The sequence below is a fragment of the Amblyomma maculatum genome, chromosome 4, assembly GCF_055883805.1.
Source record: "Amblyomma maculatum isolate TAMU_Amacu chromosome 4, ASM5588380v1, whole genome shotgun sequence".
NCBI lineage: Eukaryota > Metazoa > Arthropoda > Arachnida > Ixodida > Ixodidae > Amblyomma > Amblyomma maculatum.
The window spans coordinates 156,802,959-156,825,582 of NC_139347.1; the positions used below are offsets into that span (position 1 = coordinate 156,802,959).

General features: G+C 45.9%; 1 protein-coding gene across 1 annotated transcript in view; it reads right to left on the reverse strand.

Annotated features, from left to right (window-relative positions):
• Positions 1-18,561: 18,561 nt before the first annotated feature.
• Positions 18,562-22,624, reverse strand: part of LOC146193342 (uncharacterized) — a 64,075-nt gene continuing 60,012 nt past the window's right edge. Inside the window, exon 14 of the mRNA XM_084600523.1 lies at positions 18,562-18,790. Within this exon, the coding sequence (XP_084456649.1) occupies positions 18,654-18,790 (137 nt within the window). The 3' untranslated portion in view covers positions 18,562-18,653. The remainder of the gene's footprint in view (positions 18,791-22,624) is intronic.

The following is a 22,624-nucleotide window of genomic DNA, read 5'->3' on the forward strand; positions in this document are numbered from 1 at the left end:
CTGTCTGTCTGTCTGTCTGTCTGTCTGTCTGTCTGTCTGTCTGTCTGTCTGTCTGTCTGTCTGTCTGTCTGTCTGTCTGTCTGTCTGTCTGTCTGTCTGTCTGTCTGTCTGTCTGTCTGTCTGTCTGTCTGTCTGTCTGTCTGTCTGTCTGTCTGTCTGTCTGTCTGTCTGTCTGTCTGTCTGTCTGTCTGTCTGTCTGTCTGTCTGTCTGTCTATCTATCTGTCTGTCTGTCTGTCTGTCTGTCTGTCTGTCTGTCTGTCTGTCTGTCTGTCTGTCTGTCTGTCTGTCTGTCTGTCTGTCTGTCTGTCTGTCTGTCTGTCTGTCTGTCTGTCTGTCTGTCTGTCTGTCTGTCTGTCTGTCTGTCTGTCTGTCTGTCTATCTATCTATCTATCTATCTATCTAATCTTAGCGCGAATACTCGCTGCGTCGGGACCAATAAGTGCGGGAGCACTGCCAGTGGGAAGGATTCCGCAACTCCAGCAACGCAGACAGCAACACGCAACACGAGCTGCTAAAGGGGTCTATTATTTTCACTAACTGCATCATCATTTTCATCGCTACTACCTTCTTCACGCTAGAGACAAGAAGAATTACGATTGATCTCTTTCGGTTAGTGCCTAGCTCATAAAGCTGCCTCGCGACCTCTTTGATGCTTTCCCAGAATCCTTGTACAAGGCCTTATACAGTGGGCACGCAGGCAGAGACGTCTTAAATATAGTTAAGAAAATGCAGAACTCACTAGGAGTGAAGACGTTTGCTTGATTACACACCGGAACATTACCAGTAAAGTTTTTGCAGGCAAGAAATTTCTTTTTTTACCGTCGGAAATGCATTTCTAATCTGCATGAAACCGGCAGCTATAGACCATGTTTCATCTTGCACTGTTTGGAAGAGGTTTATTTTTGGGGATGTATTGCTATGAACAATAAATAAGGATTTTCCACTATACATGCACGGCATTCAACATTTAAGCATCGATAATGAAGCGGGGGTTTGATGTAAATATGCTTCTAGGCGTCCACTATATGGTCATCTAAATGTCAGGCTATCACTGAGGCAGGGATGCAAAACCTGCTCGAATTTCTTCCGAGATAGTATGCATTGCTTCACCGCCCTACAAAATTCGGCTGCAGGACCTGCCGACTGGCTATCAAGGATAAAGCCTTCATTATCTTTGCAGGAGTTATGTGATGGTGTCAGGCTAATACTAGCTGATCTTGATGTCCCTATGTGCATAGCCACGTGCTCTTCATGCTGTGATTGAAGTTTTTGGGAAATATTGTGTGTCAGAGTGCGGCAAAAAGAAGAAAAGGTCCGGCGTGAAGTAGTAGCTAGCGCTGTCGGCTGGGAATCAAGGGGAAGTGGTTAGACCTGCAGTGACAGTTTATGCTTCAATTTCATGTGGCGGACCCATCTGGCGAGCAGAAAAGAACGCCATTACCAATCTGGAAAGGCGTTCGCCTCAAAAATAAATTGGCTTCGAAATCACTCAGCATCCTTTCTCGCAATTCTTTGCAAAACACTCGCAAACTTTTTAGGACTAAGCACTTGCATTGGGGCTCTATGAAACAGTAAAAATATTTCAGTAAGTTTTGTTACATATCTTTCTCCGGCCGCGCTGTCGACTCGTACTCCCATATGATATCAGGTGTTTTAATTATACTCTTGCTTTGAAAGGATGTTTTGTACTTTCGCAATCTCAACTAAGATGTTCGTGGCTGCTTTTTACCAGGAAAGATATTATAGGTATATTCTGAAATCAGAAACCCGTTTCGAAACCTTCTGTGCCTATGTGTCCCTACGGGCGCTACGCGTACTTTTCAACGCCAGTCAGCCCAGTCGGGAGATAGCAGCGCCTCTACAGCCTGTTTATGTCCCATATTGGTTTTGGTCTGTACTCTATACCCATCAGTAGCAAGTGATGGTCCTACCTTTGTGCGCAATGGTGCTGAAGAAACCTTGTCACGGCAGAAATTATTTATGGCTTATAATTTCGGCCGCGGTTCATATCTCGATGTCGTTGTACGCTAGCATTTATGCTAGCATTCTTGTGTTATTTATAATGTATGCTCGACGTATTTTGCGGCCATGCTTGACTGGCTAATGACCACAAAGAACGCATTTTACTCAGTCTTCCGGCTCGTGCAGGTCGCTTGGGCAGCGGTTACACGTTACGTGGGTTGCGGTTACACGCATTACAAGGACAACGACCCGAGATTTCCTTTCAAGAAGCTGTTCGCTTGCAACTATGCACCAGGGTAAGTTTCTGGGCAAGACCTGTCTTAAATACAAAGCGCTTTAAGTTAAATGAAGCTCTGCATTTCAACAAGAATGTTCATAATGCTAATAGCTACGCGATTCAGTAGCTATAACAAGAAATATCATTGTGGTATTGTACACAATGCTCGATAGCAGGAACTTGGAACTCAACATTTTGGGCTCGGGAAGCAGTTCATGCGCCTTGCTTTATGCTTCTTTCGATGACAGATATCGTTACTGCACACCTGCCAATCAATAAAGCATTTTGTTTCATTATAAGATAGCGGTGGGGATAATGCTCGATACCTGGGCAAGACGAAAGCACGATTACCTGGTGACGGTTGGCAAAAAGTGTAGAGGAAATTTTAAAAGCAAAGTGTATTTTTTTACAGAATAATTTACAGCCAAGAGTGAGTTCACAATACAATCCTTTTTTTCTGCGTAATTAGGACCTTATACACGGAGATGACTTCACTTTTTGCAAGGCACATCACATTGGCCGTACTGACAGTATTATCATGCGAAGCTTGTCGTTCACACATTTATGAAACCTTATTGGTCTTCATATATTCAGATGAATCTATTTATTTGCTTAAAGTCGGGAAATTCCCTCCATGGGGCATGCTGTTCTCGGTTTCACGTTAAGAAAAAAACAGCAACTCCCAGGCTGTGACTCTCTCAACTATTAAACTAAGCTGAGAGCAATCCTAACATCTTAATACGACAGCAAATACGGTCTACGTTGGCCTCATCCGTTATAACCTCCAACATATTTGAGTTGTAGTAGACAAAGGAAAAATACCGAGATGTGATCTTGAAAAAATCAGAACATCTGCGCGAAACTGCATGCTAGAAAACATTATGTTGGAATGCAAAATCATACAAGTATCCAGATTAAGATCTAGTAATCATTCATTTCAGTCACGGTACGTTCAATGAAATCATCAGCTTTGGCTAATATTCGTGAAAAACTGTAGAGCGCAAGTGTGCTAAATAATTTTAGCATTAGCAATACTCTTCCGACTATCATGCCTGTCTGTCAGCACTTTCCTGTATTTTACAGTGGAAACATCATTGGAAGATCTATGTACAAAGCTGGCAGAACATGCAGCGAATGCCCCTCGGAAACCACCTGTAACGTCGTCAGTGGTCTCTGCGTAAGTAGACTTGCTATCTTCATTTGGAACAAGGCAACACTTGGCAGGTTGTTTGAATGAGAGCGTGAGAGCATTAGGGCCCGTGCTCTTCTGCGCCATTTTTCTTATTTGTTTTATTATTTAGCACTCTAAGAGTAATCAATATAAACCTCCTGGACCGTTCTTTTCTAACAAGCCTGAATTAGTGCACCTGTGAGAGAGAATACTTGCTGCAGTGAAGGGATAACAACTATGAAGCTCACATTAATCGAAATGGTCTACCCATAATACGAAAGAACACAGCACATTAGTCACACAGCTGAGCAACTTAGGGCGCATTCGTTCAGTTTATGTTACGCGAGTGCGCAATATGGATTCAATGACAGGCGCGTGGTACCTTGCCTTAGAATGGGTATCATTCCATTATTAAGATCCGTTTAGTATTTTCGGCATTATGCGCAATTTCTAAGCTAGTTGTTTTTTTTTTTTTTTAGCTGTAAACCTTTAAAAGAGCAGATAGTTTGGTACACGCACAGAATTTTATTGCAACGAAACGAAGAGAGCTGTATTCTGGCGGGGCCCACTTAAATTCCCTTTGTGGAACGTCAAAATCAAGATATTTAATCAATAAATGCTTCCACCTCTACTTCAGGTTGAATTCTATTGCAGATTTTTCAGGACCCATAACAAAAGTGGCCACATGGCTAGACGAGTAAAGATTTATTTTCTATGAAACGCTGAAAACTTTTATGTCCGAACACTGAGAACCGCAGCAAGAAAAGATATTTTGGCGCAATAGAGCACCGCGCGGTCCATGAGCCACTGCCAGCGTAAACAAAGTAGCTTTGTTTTTCAGTCACTGATGCAGTCAACCAATATAGCGCCGAACTGGTAAGAGTGTATGGTGGAGTATGGTAGCGCGATCCACCTGCTGCGGCTACTAAAAACGCGTCACCAGAAAGTGTTTTACACTCAAGTGGCTGAGTGAATTCGAAAAGAAATTGCGAGGTGGGATTACTTGTGTCCTATTTTCGCACCGAGAACTAAACAGGTTCTATTGAAATAACCACTGAGCCAATGTGTGCAAGAGGCGGTTAACTAATGATGTGCTCAGGTCACCCAAGAGTGAGAATGGTGAAGCGCCAGCATTCAAGGCATATTCAGGCACGTCACTCTTCGATGCCTGGCGCGAAAGAATGGTTCAAATCAAACCACTCCCCGATCCAAACTCTCAGGAGCGTTTGAAGCCTGCTAGACATGATGATTGCTTCCGCTTGTCCAATTCTAATTATGGGTTCTGACGAGCGGAAAGGATCACGGATGATCCGCACGCGGGAGTGCAATCTCCGTCCCAGTAACCATTGATTCACAACCCGAACCGGAAGTCGAGTATACATACGAACGCAGCGGACAATATGCACCTTCTCTCCACCCTGGCGTATCTGCGTTGCTTTCATGTCTCGAAAACTCTCAGCGGGATCCTGTCAAGAAAACTCCGATATCAATCTGCAATGTTTCGTAAAGGAAGCTACGAGTACCATCATACTGAAACCACACAATGTACCATTATTGCTATAACAAATATGCAACACGCCAAGTACCAACCGACGAGGACAGTGACACACCAACAACCAATCCGGTAGAAAGGCTCAACAGACTCCTCGTGCGTTCGCATAAAAAGGGGAAAACGTTACGTAGCGACTGTGTAGCTGCTGCGATTGTTGCTACTGTAGGAAGAAAGAAAAGAAAATGCAAGGGCCTGCTACTGGCTTTGTATCTGAGCCACCTCCGCAGCCTCGTTCGAACAGAGAAGAAAATAGAAGAAAGGAAAGGAATATGGGGAGAGAAAGACGCGCGTCATAACAGCCGCCGTCCGCCACCAAAGCGGTAGCGGGTGCAATGACGGCCTACAACAGGCACAACCGCTGGTGGCAAGTTAGCCCCGGCCGTAAACAGCGGGAGCATATTATTCCCAGCCCCGTAGGGCTAGAAGCAGCCACCCTAATTCCCCCCGCCCACACTGTTGACTCCGGATTCACAGCTCTTTTGAGGCGAAAGCCTTTCTGGGCTGATGGAACGAAATCCCGCGCGTGATTTCGTGCCCGCGATTCCGCAAGATGTGTTCCCTTTGTCAGACCTCCCTGCCACCTGCAATCCTACACTTTAACGCTCACCAGGGAATGCCACGGTACAGGAGCGATGGTGTACCTTCCAAGCACACTTGGCGGAGAAAGTGTGACAAATGCTTAGCATTTCATTTACTTTTAACCAATTATAATTATATGTAGCACTGCAACGAACGCTGATAAGAGGCAAACGATGAGAGCTAAATGATAGGAGAGGACGGGTAGACCTTCGCCCTTCTCCTCTTAAGAGATATCTAAGAGACCCTCTTCTTTTTGTGGTGATACTATGATACACATTTTACCGCAATGTTAAGAGGACCATCACGTTCAGTAATACATATCATTTCGCGACTCTCTGCTTAGTTACAATATAGGACGGTTTCTTTGTCATATAAGGCCTTCTTTCCAGTTAACCTAAAATAAATGAAACCAACTTAGCAAAGCACGCACCTGTGTGCGTGTAAATGAACGAGAGACGACAGTACAGCTAACACGGGGAAATCCACGCTCTGAACAGAACACTCAAAACGTCCTAAACACAAAGCTGGGCATGAACTGCTAATGGAAGGCAATCCACGGCAAAGCATATCTAGTCGCCCACATCGGGCTAAGTCGGCTTTATTCTGGAGCTAGCCGTATGATTGCGTTCATGTAGACTGAGCTAGAACCAGTCAGACTGAAACAAGCCCGATTCTCAGCCAAAGGCATGAGTGAAATGACGCCCAGCTTTTTCCGTCCGATGAAAACGGCTGTACAGTACACGTTGCACGCATCCGTATGTACATACTTCAGTGTCGACATCGTTCTCAATATGTGCGTGTGTTGGAGATGTTTAGAGACGGCACTGTCGCCAGCCGAAAGGGATCTGCTGTTCGCGGCCTCAATAAATTTATTTGTCATCTTTAGATGGGAGCGTCAGAGGGCTAATGAGATGAGCGAAGCTTCGGTTAAGTGGCCGTAGTAGGAGCAAAAGTACAAAAGCCGTATATTGCGCTGCACCATATTATGCGGGCATTAGAAAGCCGCCACGGCCGCACTATACTTAAGGTGAACTGAGATTCGGTCAGCAAACACGAAATGACCGATAAATCTTAGTTTTGTGAAATCAAAGTGAAAGTTTAGTGGTTAGGTGGACCGGACGACCTCGAGACCAATTCCTATGTAATGCAGATGTTCTGCGAACTTTCAAAATAACGGCTGGAGGGGCTAGTTGGTGCTGCATAATACAAGCGCGTGTGTTGTGTCTCTTCGCTTGTGTTTGTGTTTGTTGCGCCACATTTCTGGGTATTCTGCGAACTTTGTTGGAGAGATGATCACTTCGTCAATACAAAACAAGATGTCTGCCAGTTTATAGCACTGTGAACCGTATTCGTCCTTCCCTGGAAGGCTGCGGGAGCTCAGCAGAACCAAAACGTGCGTGCAAGTAATTCGTAGAGTTTTTCGGTGCGGCGAAGCCGATTTTTTCAGATCCCCTGTCATCAACTTTTATTTACTAATATCCACTCGTCAAGTTAACCGAAGACAAGCTCTCGTCGAAGTTGGTCAAGGGAGTAGACGACACGTGACCGTGGTCGGTCGTCTTTTTTGTCGATGTGTTAATGTTTCATGCTGTAGACCTGTCGTCTTTTTTCTTCGGGTGAGCGATAACTAACGGTCACGAATTTCTGGGCGGTTGGTCGCGCCCCCTACGAACATTTCTCTTACTGTCCTTAGATAGCGTCATTCGAGCGAGGAGATGCCGGATAAAGTTTCTGATCGTTGGGTGGAGCGCCTTCGCACCTGATAATGCGGTGTTTATTGATCGATGTTGGTAACAGTTTGAACTACGACGTGAAATACACGCTGAACTCAAGCAAAAGGGTTCTGAAGTTTCCTCTGTTGATTGAGCGAAAGGCTCGGATTTGTGTAGATGCCGTTTTCAGCACCGAGTTAACTGAAGGCGTTGTTACCTCGCATAAAAAAGAAATCAGTAACCTCCAAAACAGCGACGAAATAAGCAGTGGCTGCGCCATACAACAGACGGCGATGCTCATTGCTGGTAATATGGATGAGAACCTCGGTCCGACTGTAATGATGAGAGCTAAGACATGGCGCTACAGGAACGGTCAGGCTGAGTAAGAATAAGTCATTAGGCTCGAATGCTCGGCGTTCACATTTTGGTTCGACAAAGGTAGTTCTAGCGAGGACAGTGGCTCGCGGCAGCAGTGTCACGCTGCCATTAGCAACTCACAGTGCGCATTGAAACCACTGTTCTCAATCTTTTCTACCACTATTACGGCAAAGAACGCTTTCAAGCAATTGGTTGTGTCCTAGCTGCCACGTCCTCTCGAATAAGGTTGACATCAAGGATGGCACTTCGAGAGCATTTGTGCACAAGGAGGAACGTGGGGACGAATGTGCAGCTTTTTGGTGAAACATGTCCCCATGCTGCACATATGTATACCCTCCCTACTGCCTCATCACTTCTTTCAAGGTCGTTCTAAACCGCCGACCAGGGATGGAGTGATCCGCACCTGTATATCGATGAATTCACTATCTCTGTGTCGGCGAGTACAGAAATATCCTTGGACGTCCAGCGTCCATCACATCTGCCGATGACGATGTCCGCTAGGAGTAATTGATTCGGGGTGGCAGCGGATGCCAGTAGGCTGTCGACTTCGAGGTAAATCGAACAATGCGTAAATGGCAGCTTGGCGGCGATTCGGCTGTCGACACCGGTCATTGCCCTAGGGGTGGCAGTGCACACTTTTCAGCTGGTATGCCTCGGCGACCTCGCCTCTGTCTGAACGACCGGAGCGATGGGAGGCTGCTTTGCGCAGCTTAGGGCCGGAAGACCAACCCCGGATCGTGCGCTGGGCCATAGGTGTCGCCGAAGCCCAAGGACGTTTAGTCACAAAGAGAGGCTTCAGAGCCACTGTCTTCCTGTGCCTTTAATTCCGACCCCCCCCCCCCCTTCCCCGTTCACCTGACCCAGCAAATGCAGTTGTTTCCTTCTCCTCCGAGGCCTAAATATAAGGTCTTTAATCTGCAAGCAAGGTAGAGCCCAAGTGCTTCTCATGCGCCAACAGCCACCCCATCGTCATTCCGGCTAAGCCTTGAGGTCACGGTATGATAAGAATGTGGCGATATGTTTAGCATGTTTATGTCTGTGTTAAATTATGTTTACTGTTCTCTGTTTATATATCATGATTTTCGGCGTAAAATACGCACTGTGTGCAATGGCTTTGTTATGTTAACCCTTTTTTTTTCATGATGAAAGATCACGTGTGGAAAGTGCAAATTTTTGGTGTTTTCTTTCTTTGTGCATCAAGAAAACAACAAGGAAAAAGTTTTGCTCCTTTCAAAGTGTTTATTTCATAAGGTATAGAATGTCCACGACAGTGGACTTTATAGACCCGAGCTCTGAGGGCCGAAGTTCAGAGTAGTATTTTTTTTATTCAGCAGTCAAGGTTTGCTGCAGCACACATGGAGGCGTGAATGCAATAGGCGAGATGCGGTGCTACTCTGCCTCACAATACATAAACACACACTTTTGCCACCAACGCACATGCACTACTTCCGGCTCCATATTGGCAACATCCTGTTCTGGGGTTTCATCCAATCGGATGACTCGAGGTCGCTAAGATAACGACACTTTCTGTTACGACGCAAGCTCGGAATACGGGCCGTGTCCTGTAGGGGCAGTTTATCCTGTCATGCATGGTGTCCACTGCAATGGACATTTTACAAAAGTTGTTAAGAAAACTTACCTCCGCTTTACTCAGCCACAGTATTTATAGCACTTGTCTCCGAGTGTCTCTTGTGTTTCTTTTATATAATTATATCTTTCAAATTATAAGTAAAGGTGAGTTACAAGAAATTTATTGTAGATTGACTTCACTTATCCGTTCTAGCAGGATACACCCATTATTAGAACTAAGTTTTCAAAAATCGGCGGTATCGCGGTGCCGTCTATAGCGGTAGAAACTCAGCTTTTTTATCCCTGTTGTTATCAGTATGCACATGGGTAGCCTTAATGCTCTGACCTTTCTCAAAAATTGTAATATTTGTCCACTGTAGTGGACAGCATGCAACAAAGGGTTAACTAAAGCAGCTCAGAAGAATTTCACTTGCAACAATTCAAAAATACCTCAACAGTAACGGGTATTAACGCTGCGTTATGAACGAAGGGTTGTTCTTTTCATTCGTATGTATCCTTTCTGCACTCTTCACTAAGAAGCCGTATTTGCCTTTTCAATGATCGCCTGTTCGTCCCCTTGAAGCCCTGACGTCAGCTTTTACATGGTTAGCTTATGCTCACTTTATGCAGGGTTTCGAAACGACACCCAAACTAAATCTTTCGACTGCACTCCTTCCTCTCATATTAATGTTTCGAAACCCGATTTCGTATGCGTAGAAATTAAGAGGTTTTTCTAATGCGACTTAGTACAGCGTGAAGGTTATTTAAAGAAATAGGTCAGCATGAAGGCATACACACATATTCGACTTAAAGTGAATGCGTTGCATGAAGCTGATTGATTTGTACAAGGAAAGACAAACAGGACGCGACCATCTTACAGCAAAAGTCAAATCATGTACCCATTGTGACGTTCTTTTTTATAAATAAAATTGTTCATTCCGCATAAACAAATAGGGAAATACCAGGTACGTGCTATTTTCCCACTTAATGATGTCCACTGTTTATTGCCTCACAATTCAGCATTTTGGAAACTGCATAAAGTTGTTTTGTACGCAGCACGCACCGGGTGAATCTGATGACTTCGGCAGCCTCGACGATGGCACGGATGACGTGTGGCCTTGGATGGTATTGGCTTTCATCCTCCTAGGTGTACCGGCCGCCGCAGGGGTCGGCGCTGTTATCTACAAACGAACGGCTCGTTCTGCTGCTACTTCCCGCCGTGTCGCACTTACTGCACCTAGGAAAGGAGTGAACACTAGCCTTGAACCGGAAACAGTGCGACCACTGGCACCCCCTTCCGCCTGATCGCTTCACGTTCATTTTTACCGCATATTTTAAATGACTGCACATCTAGGAGGGTGCAAAGATGTGTATCACTCTAGCTTTGGTTTGACGTTGTGGCACCGCATTCCGGCAGCTCCTGGAGTTGAGGCTGAAGAGGAGGTGGCCGTTTCTATCTAAAGACAAGTCAGTTCTATTGATTACATCCTTGGCATTCCTGCTCAGACGAGAACTGTCATAAAAAATGAGAGTACAAGGCTCCTCCTTTAATGGTCTCCCTTAGCGAGTCATCGTCGCCTTTCGCTTGCATGTTCACTGTTATTCGCTTAATCACCTACAAGCTTCGATTATGCTTCTATTAGCTCAAAATACTCATTATTATACAGTCACAATGCACGATATCATATGAAAGACAACTAGACGAATTTATATATCGCTGCTTTAACCAGTTCGTAGGAACGTGACTGTGTGCCGAAAAAGTTGTTTACTATGTCTAAGTTTGGGTCCAAGGGTACTGGAAGGTTGAGTTGAAATTTTATGTTCCAAGCTCAAAGTTGCAGCCCTTGTTGGCAACACCCGGCAGTTCTGCAAAGTCACGGAGCCTTGTCGACGTCACACAAACCGACAACAATTCTGTGCGCCGCCATGTCACCTACCCACTATTATCAGCCAGAGGCATACCCGTGATTCCCCTTGCAAATCCGACTCTCAATATTCAGGAGAACGGGGATCTTTAAAGCTTTAGCGTTAATTTTGTTTCAAGAACACCGAGTAATTAAATAGAGCACGTGGTAAGATTCGTCATTGCTTCCGCAGTGCATTTTCCGTGGTGCTCAACTGAAAGCAGACCATCAAGGCACGTTGTAATAAAACGCCGAAAACTTTTCAACCTTTATTTTCCCACCCCGTGCACAGAATGCGCAAATTATACTTAACTCACTATATCGGGAATAAAATTCTTCCGTCTTGCAACTGGACTCTTTATCCGAACATACGAGGCACTTGCCTTTGTTCTTCATGATTTTCTATTGTGCTGATAACGATGCACAAGTGAAGCTTGCAAGCAGCGTCAAGGATTTAGTCCACAGTTTGCAAATAAAATGCGCATATCGAACCCTGGATGTCTGCCCTGCCTGCATTATTCATGGTTCACCAATAAACTCAAAACGGGAAAATGTTCGCAGCTGTTTCTCTCTGTGCACAAAACAATAATATGTCAAAGCAAAAACTGCTTTCATTGAAGGCCAATTGCAGCGTGATAATTTAAGAAATGCCTCACACTCTATCATCAGCACTTCCAGGTATCTGCTTTCCTTGCCGAACTGAAGGGAAACGTCAGTTCACTAGCCCTCATTCCAACAAGAGTAATTACCTCCGAGAACAGGAATGCGACAACTGCAGAAGCTCCAGCAACCTCCAACAGTCTGATGTGTCCAACCAAAAGGTAACAAGCAGAAATGCCTCACAAGCACCTACTCGACACCGGTATGTATAGTGAAGTTGTTTACTATGTTTAGTAGAAAAAAATGTGTTCCAGCGGTACAGTACGCCACGGCCGATGTGGTCCTTGTGGGGGCTAGAACGTTATCACAACAGAGCCGATTGCGCTGGAGGGTGTGCAGGCCTTGGCGGCAGTGGTCTATATTTGCGATCAAGGCGTTACGGCAGACAACGTAATCAAGAATATTGCAAATCACGGGGGGAAAACGTGGCGCACGCGGGAGTGCTGGACGCCATCATAAGTTACTACTTAGCCCAAGTGGTCAGGATTGGCTGAGCTGGATGAAGAGTGAACTGGTGACGATCTCTATCCCTGCAGTCGCAAGAAAAAAGCCAAATACGCTGCTGTGCGATCCACCAACGTGTAGGTCATTTATGAGCAGCTTACGGCCAGAAGTATGCGCACCCTCCTGCCATTGTTCATGCAGGAAGACAATAATCTAGCCAGTCGGTAAATATCAATCGTGAAAACTGAAGCCTTCAAGAACAATGGCACAGGAGGGAAGACAGCGCTTGCCCCGTCTTGTCGCGTTGTTGGCGCTTCCGTTTTCATCGCTGCTGTTTTCTGGACCTGTCACGAGCTGGAAAGTTGCAATTTTGGAACCATATAGGATGCACCACCGCCCGTAATGGGTGCGCATTCTGGAGAAAAAACAAATGTTGTGGCATGTCTTTTTTTTCTTGTTTTCTTTTTGCTGACGCTTCAGCCGTGCTCATGAATGGCGACTCCTAAGATTGCAGAGTCTAGCTTTGTCTCGGGAGGAGATAACTGAGAATATTATACTCGAGGACGGGCGACTCAATAATTGCAGGGCTCCACTTACCTGCTTACAAGAAGGAATGCGAAAGCTGTAGCAGTTCCGTGCCTACTTCCGTTAGGAGTTCTGCGCTTCGTTGCTTAGTACAGTTGCTTTGCTGCTTTATCTGTTGGTCAAATTGGGACGAAGTCAAAGTTAGAGGGTCCAGGAAAAGGGAGGAGAAAGGGGGGAGGGGGAGAGGTGGCGTAAATTTTTGGTGTAGTCCACTAAATTTGCAAGTCACCGCTGTGTGACTGTGCCCTCACACTACCTCACAATAGCTCCTTTCGCCGTGTTTGTACAGACACCTTTCTGTAACTGCCGTTTCGAATGCTTTTGGGGGTGTTACGACCAAGCATCCGCAATTGCGCGCTCTATTGTTCGCCTGTGGGCATGGATAAGTTTTGTGAATATGTGGTGATGGTCCAATGGCTCTAAGTGAGCCTGTTTCCAGGAATCCTGTTTTGTAAGCATGTTTTGCTTTGTGGACAACCTGCAAATGCCAAATTGACCCTGTCAAGAGAACGTCTGGAAAAACACAAAGAAACGTCCCCCTGCGGGAAATAGCAGGAAGTGCTTTCTTTCTTTTGTCCACCCTTCCAGTCGAGAAGTGCTATCCTCCAGTGATGAATGCCTCCTATCCAAAGGAGACGACAGAGTGACATGTCCGCTGACGTGCAGGACAAGAAAGGAGCATGACTCATACGGCCATTAAGTGATTTCCCGGGAATGCAGGAAAGATTTGCAATTGTCGAAAAGGGACCATGTTGGGAGCCCTATGCGGCGCCACGTGCACTCGGGTTTCTGAGAAGTAAAACCCCTTGTCAGAACCAGCTTGTGGTTTCTTTGCTGAAGAATAGAAATGTACCTCCTCTCCTCGCCGTTCCCAAGCTTTTCCCGCCAACAAGTGATCACGCCCAACGAATGAATGCCGGACCAGTCAGTGCTTCAGACCATCAGTGCAGTGAAGTGTTCGATTGGATGCCGATACCTGAGGGGCGTGCCCTGGATTTGGTTGGTCAGCATCTTCAGAGAGGGGCTGGACATAGGGGGTTTTTAAGGACGCTGCAGAGCACGAAATGTCGCTCTGGGCCCTGGGTAAACGGCTCATCCAGTCGCTTCTCGCTAAGAACTCTAAACGCTTGTCATTTTGCTGCTGTACCCTTCTTTTTCATGTAAATATTCTTGTAAATACGTTTTCTCAAAGTGCCAGTAAACCTGCTTGTACATATTTCACCAACTTAGAAGATTCAGTCCTTCTTCAACCCCGAGTCTCTGCACGCTACCAAGTGAAGGCCGGGTCGACGTAGCCCCAGCGTCACGACAACTGGTGGCAGCGGTGGGATCTGAATCTACAAGCCACAACATCTGGTGATTCGAGGTGGGATCGGAATCTACAAGCCACAACATCTGGTGATCGGAGGTGGCATCTCAAGCAACAAGCAGGCGCAACAATCGGCCAACAAGAGAGCAGCTCGGAACATCGATCGCATGTGTGGGTGAGTGCTTGGCTTTTCTTCTGATGTGGACCAGGTTCTAGAACAGGGTTAGATTTTAGAACTGGTAAAAAGTGTTGAAACGCCTTTAGGTTTGGTAGTTTGCACTGTTGTTTTGGAAGTAGCCGACACTCGGAGCGATCATGGACCTACAAAAGCTGCAGAAACCGGACCTGTTGCTATTGTGTGAGGAATTGGGAATTGATACAAGTGGTTTGGCACGAAAACCTTTGATTATAAAGGCAATCACAGATTTGGGAGCCGATGATGAGGAGCTCAGTGAAGCATGGCACCTCATCGGTCAAAAAAAGGAACAGCTCAGACAGCAGAATGAGAGGGAAAAAGAGGAAAGGGAGCGCGAACGTCAGAGGGAAAAAGAGGAAAGGGAGCGTGAACTTGAGAGGGAAAAAGAGGAAAGGGAGCACGAACGTGAGAAGCTTGAGAGAGAAGCAAAAAAGCGGGAGCTAGAAATTGAGCTCCGGAAATTAGAAGTAGAGTTGAGCAAGAGGTCGGGCAATTGTCCCCAGCTAGCGGTACCTCTTCTCAACAAGGAGGCAGATTTCAAGATGTCAAAGTACATGCAGCCATATGTGATATCAGGGGATATCGGTCTGTATCTGGGTAACTTTGAGCGAACTTGCGAAGAACTGTCCTTCCAGCGAGACACGTGGTCTCAGAGATTATTGACGGTTCTGCCCTGCGAGGCAGCGGAGGTTGTCGCGCGGCTAAACAAGGAGGACGCGGACAACTACGAGAAGGTCAAAGCTTGCCTTCTGATTTTCGGAGACAGAGATGTGCAGGCCTTAACACGTTCAAAGGCGCGAGAACTAGCTACACTGCTCATACCAGAAAATTCCACAGCGGAGGAAACGGCAGTTAAAACAGTGGTCTATGTGGAAGATAGCGGGTCAGAAAACTTTGAGAGCGAGGCATCTCAAATAAGTCAACTTGAAAGTGAATTTGATGAGACGCGGAATGAGGACGTTCTTGAGAATAACCTCTTGCCGCCAGTGTCTAGTAATCTCACGAGACTTTTAAGTGGAACCCGAGAGGACTTAACTATGGAGCAAGCCAATGATCCCAAGAATAAGCTCGAAGTACAGTGGGAAGGACCTGCTGAAGTCGTTGCAAAGCTTTCTGACGCTAACTACGCAGTGAAAATCCCCGATAGGCGTAAAGCAGTGCGCATTTATCATTGCAGTCTTATGAAGCCCTATGAGCAGAGGGAAACCATGGTAAATCTAACGTTAAACCTTCCTGAGGAGATTGGGGATAACTTGATTTGCCTCAGCGGAAAAGGAAGCAACGCTCAGGAGCTTCACAAAAAGACGGAGCAGAGAGGAGAACTAAAGAAATCCCAGCTGTCCGATCTGGGCGAAATAATAACAGAGTTTGAGGCCTGCTTCGTGGACAGGCCAGGCAGGACTGATTTGACTGAGCACGATATTGAGCTGACTTCAGACGTGCCAGTGCGATCAAGGTGCTACCGATTCTCTCCAAGACAAAGAGAAATTCTGGATAGGGAAGTAACTCGCCTGCTGGAATTGGGAGTAATAAAACCCTCGGAAAGCGATTATGCTTCGCCTATGATCTTAGTAGAAGCTCCAGGTAAAGACCCTAGGCCTGTGGTAGACTACCGAAAGCTAAATTCTCTCACCAGGGATCAAGTGTATCCTATTCCGAATATTGAGGAGAGAGTAGAACAGGTCAGTAGAGCGGCATATGTGACTACGCTGGACCTTACTCGAGGATACTGGCAAGTACCGCTCACTGAACGCGCCAGCAGATACGCGGCTTTCGTCACTCCGACGGGCAGCTACCAGCCAACAATGATGAGTTTCGGGCTCAAAAATGCTCCATTTTGTTTTTCCCGACTCATGGATAGGGTGTTAAATGGGTGTGAAACATTCGCGGTGCCTTATTTAGATGACATTGCGGTTTTTTCCGACTCATGGGCGGACCATATGGTACATCTAAGAGCTGTACTGAGCCTTTTGCGTCAAGCTGGACTAACCGTAAAGGCCGAGAAATGTTGCCTGGCAAGGGCGACCGTGGACTACTTGGGTCACAATGTAGGTCAAGGTTTCAGGAAACCCAGCGAGATTAAGATTTCTGCGGTAGCAGACTACCCGCGGCCGAGCACGAAGACGGAAATTAGAGCATTCCTAGGTCTGACTGGGTACTACAATCACTACATCCCTAACTATTCAGCTTTGGCTAGCCCTCTGACCGACGCTCTCCGCAAGACAGAACCGACAAATGTAGTCTGGGACGAACAAAAGGAAGCCTCCTTCGTAAACCTGAAGGCTGTGCTGATTAGCCGTCCGGTATTGCGAGCTCCAGACTATGGCCGAGAATTCACGGTCCAGTGTGATGCCAGTGATCGAGGGTTAGGTGCTGTTCTCTGCCAGAGAGATGACGACGGTAATGAGCACCCCGTGCTCTACTTGAGCAGAAAGCTGAGTTCTAGAGAGAGGGCTTATTGCGCGTCAAAGAAAGAATGCGCTTGCATTGTATGGGCCATTCAAAAATTGCAGTGCTATCTTGGAGGGGCCAAATTCACCGTAGAGACGGACCATTGTCCCCTGGCTTGGCTGCAAACTGCGACATCGAAGAACAGTCGCCTTCTAAGGTGGAGCTTGATTTTACAGCAGTACAATTTTGAAATAAGATACAAAAAGGGGAAGTTAAATGGGAATGCGGACGCGCTTAGCCGCTCTTTCTAAGCGGTCCGAGATGTTCCTCAGCATGTATCCAAATTGATAATCAGGTTTTTTTTTTTTTTTTCGTGCGCTTGTATATGTGTGACTATGTCAAGCAGCACGTTTGGTTTTCTAGGAATACGTGGGTCCTGAACGTCTTGAGAGTGGGCTTTTCTCGAACAACAATGGCAGTTTTCTTTTGACCTGGTCTCTTCAGACGGGAGCCGAGTGCTTGCTTCGACATGTGGTTGAGTTTCAGACAGCTCGAGCAATTTGGCCTACAACAATCAAGACAACGCGACAAGCAACAGCGAGCTTCAAGCGTTCACGTGCAGACCATTAAGTCGTCTCTTCATGCAGCAGCTGGGACTGCTGCCCTCCGAGACTCTTCTGGCGGGGGAGGAGGCTGTTACGACCAAGCATCCGCAATTGCGCGCTCTATTGTTCGCCTGTGGGCATGGATAAGTTTTGTGAATATGTGGTGATGGTCCAATGGCTCTAAGTGAGCCTGTTTCCAGGAATCCTGTTTTGTAAGCATGTTTTGCTTTGTGGACAACCTGCAAATGCCAAATTGACCCTGTCAAGAGAACGTCTGGAAAAACACAAAGAAACGTCCCCCTGCGGGAAATAGCAGGAAGTGCTTTCTTTCTTTTGTCCACCCTTCCAGTCGAGAAGTGCTATCCTCCAGTGATGAATGCCTCCTATCCAAAGGAGACGACAGAGTGACATGTCCGCTGACGTGCAGGACAAGAAAGGAGCATGACTCATACGGCCATTAAGTGATTTCCCGGGAATGCAGGAAAGATTTGCAATTGTCGAAAAGGGACCATGTTGGGAGCCCTATGCGGCGCCACGTGCACTCGGGTTTCTGAGAAGTAAAACCCCTTGTCAGAACCAGCTTGTGGTTTCTTTGCTGAAGAATAGAAATGTACCTCCTCTCCTCGCCGTTCCCAAGCTTTTCCCGCCAACAAGTGATCACGCCCAACGAATGAATGCCGGACCAGTCAGTGCTTCAGACCATCAGTGCAGTGAAGTGTTCGATTGGATGCCGATACCTGAGGGGCGTGCCCTGGATTTGGTTGGTCAGCATCTTCAGAGAGGGGCTGGACATAGGGGGTTTTTAAGGACGCTGCAGAGCACGAAATGTCGCTCTGGGCCCTGGGTAAACGGCTCATCCAGTCGCTTCTCGCTAAGAACTCTAAACGCTTGTCATTTTGCTGCTGTACCCTTCTTTTTCATGTAAATATTCTTGTAAATACGTTTTCTCAAAGTGCCAGTAAACCTGCTTGTACATATTTCACCAACTTAGAAGATTCAGTCCTTCTTCAACCCCGAGTCTCTGCACGCTACCAAGTGAAGGCCGGGTCGACGTAGCCCCAGCGTCACGACAGGGGCTACATTCACCTGCTGGAATCGGAAACAATATTTTTTTATTATATTAGCAAATCCTTATTGTGAATATTTAGTGAAGCCAATCATAACCTGGGGGGGGGGGGGGGGGGGGGGGGGGCGGGTATCGCAGATCTATCCAACCGCTCTCTCTGTATCCTGCCTGAGACCATAAACTCTAGTTACACACCAAAGACTGATTTCAACTTGTTTAAAAATGAAGAAAGTTGTGAATGTAACCAGTAACCACCAACGATTTCAGTGGACGACTATCTTTTATTGTGTGTTTAGTTTGCGACTGCAGCAGTCCTCTTGACATAGGCTTCGGAGAGCTGTCGACGCAGAGGCTTCCCTGTGTCTGTCGCCGGAAGTGTATCGAGAAATTCAACTCCGCCGTGGAGCTGCTTGTGGAAGGCGACCAGGCCTGTAGAAGCAAATACATTATTGATATCTGTTCACAAACAAAGGTGCTTTCACGCTTATTGTTCAGCATTATAGACATGATATCAGGTATTATGAGAACTGCGTATAAGTTTTTGCATCGAATTCAGAGGAAAGTTCACAGCGAGAAGCAGCCCCGAAGGAGGAAAGCATATTGGAGATAATGTAATATCTGGTTATAGGTGCGTCAAACAGTGCATTGAAAACAATTCTAGGGAACACTTATTTCAGCCTTTAAGGGCTCTAGGGGTGACAGTGTTATTGTTTCTCGTCCACAACTCCCATTGCTAGCCATCGTTCGCGGACATGCTTTTTACTCCTTACTTAACCATGAATCATCTAATGCGTATACCTCCATTACCTCACACATATCAATCTTCATACAACGCTGACGTCGGATTTTCTAAACAACGGAGCCTTGCGTTCGCACCACGAATTCAATCTGGCAATCTTCGAAAGCTCTCCGGAGATCGCATTACGATATTTAGAAACATCCCGTCATCGCGCCGCAAGAGCGGGTAACGATATCGCAATACTACACTTGTTTGAACAAAAAGTCTCATTTCAACGTTTGAATGCGCTATTTTAAGCGCATTTTTTCAGCAGGGGGAGACGCCCTCTCAAGCTGAAAACTATACTAACACACACGTGTCTTTTTCCGAGAAAACTGAGCCTCCCAGTCACAAATAGGTTCCCCTGGACACCACTTCTCTGCTACTCCGTTCTTTGCGATGTCGTTTTTATATGGCTGTTCCCAGTCAACAGCAGATACGTTGTATCTCAGAACACGTAAAAGTATTACCACGTCCGAGTGGACTAATATATAATAAATTATGTGGGCCTTATTGCATGTCATCATTAGAATGAAGCAGCTCGATGAAACGACGATGTAAAAATATTAAGCCACTGTTTATATTGGCTGAACACGCATACATTTATCATTCGTTTAGCTAAACTTTTGCTTACATTATCTCTCCGTTGCCTCGTCTTGCAACGTTAAGCTACGCATTTAACTGGCTGTTATGATGAAGATGGCCTAATTAGGATCTTTATTGCAACATTGTAAGCGGAGATGGAAACAACATCCGAAGTGCAGTTTGGAAAACTGACAGCTTAGCCAGGGAAAATGCAGGCTACGGCCCCGCCTGGGTGGGGCAGTGGTTAAGGTGCTCGACTATGTGCCCAAGGAGGCGGGATCAAATCCCCGTATTGGGGGCAGTTTTCGATCGAGGCGAAAAGTTAGGTGTCCGTGTGCTGTGCGATATCAGTGCACGTTAAAGAACCCCAGGTGGTCAAAATTTCTGGATCCCTCAACTACGGGTAGGTTAAACCCCACAAACCAACAAATGAACCAGATAGACTACCGATATGCTGCAGTGATTTGACTACATCGCTGGCGAAACTGATTTATTTGCCTCTGTCTGTGTTAGAAACCCAATGGCAATGAGTCTTAAGACAAAATCGTTACTAGCTTACATTAAGCTAAAATTCGTCTGGCAGAGCCTTTGCTACAATGGACGGCACCCATAAAAATGGCGGCGAGCTGAAGCATCGCTTGCAGACCTCCAAGCAGTGCCAGGTCTCTTATCTTTGGCATCACAATTCCAACGCATTCATATTTTTGAACGCCAATTCTGATGGCGTCAAATCATTTCGCTTCCACTAAAGTAAGAGGGTGCTTTACAATACGAATGACAGCCGCAGACATGTCTGTCCTCATCATCTCACCACACCATATGACCAAGTGAAGCTGGCACTGTTAGAGGGGGGAAAGAGGGTGCCGTCGGAAAAAAAAAGGAAAGCACAGAGGACACCGCGTTAGTGGTCACAGGACAGCGCTTCACAGGAGGAAGCATTCTAGCTACACATACGTTCGTGGTGCCCACAGACAAAACAACGTCGCTTCCTGTGCCGCCGTATGCGATAAGATTGACGAGCAAGTAAATATTTGCGGAGAGAACGACCAAATATGGGACCAGCATTTACTGGCGCGAATATTCGCAACTACATTGCAGTCACAAATAATACTTCTTTCGTACAAGCAATGTTCTTTAAGGTACAATGATGGTGCACTGTGAATGATCGCTCTTGCATTTTGTCTGTATCGAAATGTGGCTGCCGTGAAGTGCAGATGTAAAACCTTATCGCTGAGGCGGCGTGATGATGACTATGTACAGTCGAATATAAAGACTATTAAAGATTATACTGACTGCTGAGACCATCCAAAGGAGAAAATAAGATATCCTTGTTGCCCCTGTCGTGAGTGTACACTTTTATTAACTAGCTCTTGAGGCAGTAGACTTAAAAATTATATATCTTCTTCAAAGCATTCAAATTATGAGGGAGATCTTGTACTCTGGCATAAATGCGCCATATCAGCGCCCTTCTTATCGCGGATGCTAGTTTCGTCGGACGATATTCTGTTATTTAACACGGTTGATTACAAGAGCAACACATCTGCAGTGAGTGCGCGAGGCTACTGCTTGCATAACGTTCGCGTCATGGCCAAAATTAACTTGGTTATACCCAAATCAGATTTCATCCCTGGCCCTCCCTTCTCTCTCCCTGTTCGCTACGTACGTCTGTTTGTTTGTTTGTTTGTTTGTTTGTTTGTTTGTTTGTTTGTTTGTTTGTTTGTTTGTTTGTTTGTTTGTTTGTTTGTCTCATAATTTCCTGCGATATCAATTCGGCTCCAACCCTTTACGTTAGCCTCGGCATTTCCGCCGTCCAGGAGAGTAGTGGGAAGGCGCAGCTGTTATTATAATTTGGCGAAGGGTATAATATTAACCCTAGCTTATAATCTGAAAGCATATGCGTCTATCGTGGTTCAGACGCGCCACATTATCCGTACAGAGTACAGTTACTTCCAAAACGGTTACAGCAATTCGCTCTCTGTTACAAACGTTGTTTTGTTTTATGACAGTTGGACACTTCATTACTACAATAGTTTCGTACATCATGATTTCTAAGCCAATTCTTTTCCTATACGTCAGGGTCATCGCTTATGCTTCACAATTTGCTCCTTGTCTTAGTTAGCAATGTCGTCATCGTATCGAGAATTATTATAGATATTCTCAATACCTTTTACTTTCACACCCTACAAATACAGGATGAAAAGTACTCGAGGCATCGCAGGATCCTGCTTGAAAGCGTTCTCAATCGGGATTGAATGCGTTCCCTGTCCGAGGGTCTATAAATGCTATCAAGCCGCTCCAGATGGCTTTATAACGCTTGCAGGACTGCCTAGGTTGTCACTAAGCCAAACATATTTTCGTATTTTTAAAAGGCTATCCGCTCTGAGCATCACGGGGTTGTGCCGCCGGTCATCGGCGCAAAAAGAAACGCAGACAGGACTTCTGGCTCCCTTTCTTCTTGCGTTACTGCGCCGTTGGACGTTATGGCGTAAGAACGTTGCAACGATTCTAATATTTTTTTTTTTTCATGTAAGCTTTGTCTTGTCAAAAAATAACAGCTAACCATAATCAAGCTTGCCTTTCATAAATATGCTAATGAAAGTCGCATGGGCCAACCTGCTGCACTTTTGCATTCTCCAAAGCTAAATAATTAGTAAAAAATAATTACTTCCCCTTTTAAACAGTGGCGTGAGGAACAGAGCTCCCATTAAAAAGTTTTGGATTGTCCTGAAAAATAGTCGGCTGCAATCTGCTCTAAACTACCTCTCACATTCCTCTAAATGTGTCACTTGCCCTGCTGTTGGAACTTATCTATGAGTCTGTGCACTGACGCAGTCGCATTGGGAAGAGCGCTCTAGAGTGAAGTAGGTTTTGGCCTCTCAGCCGCACTTGGGATGTTGATG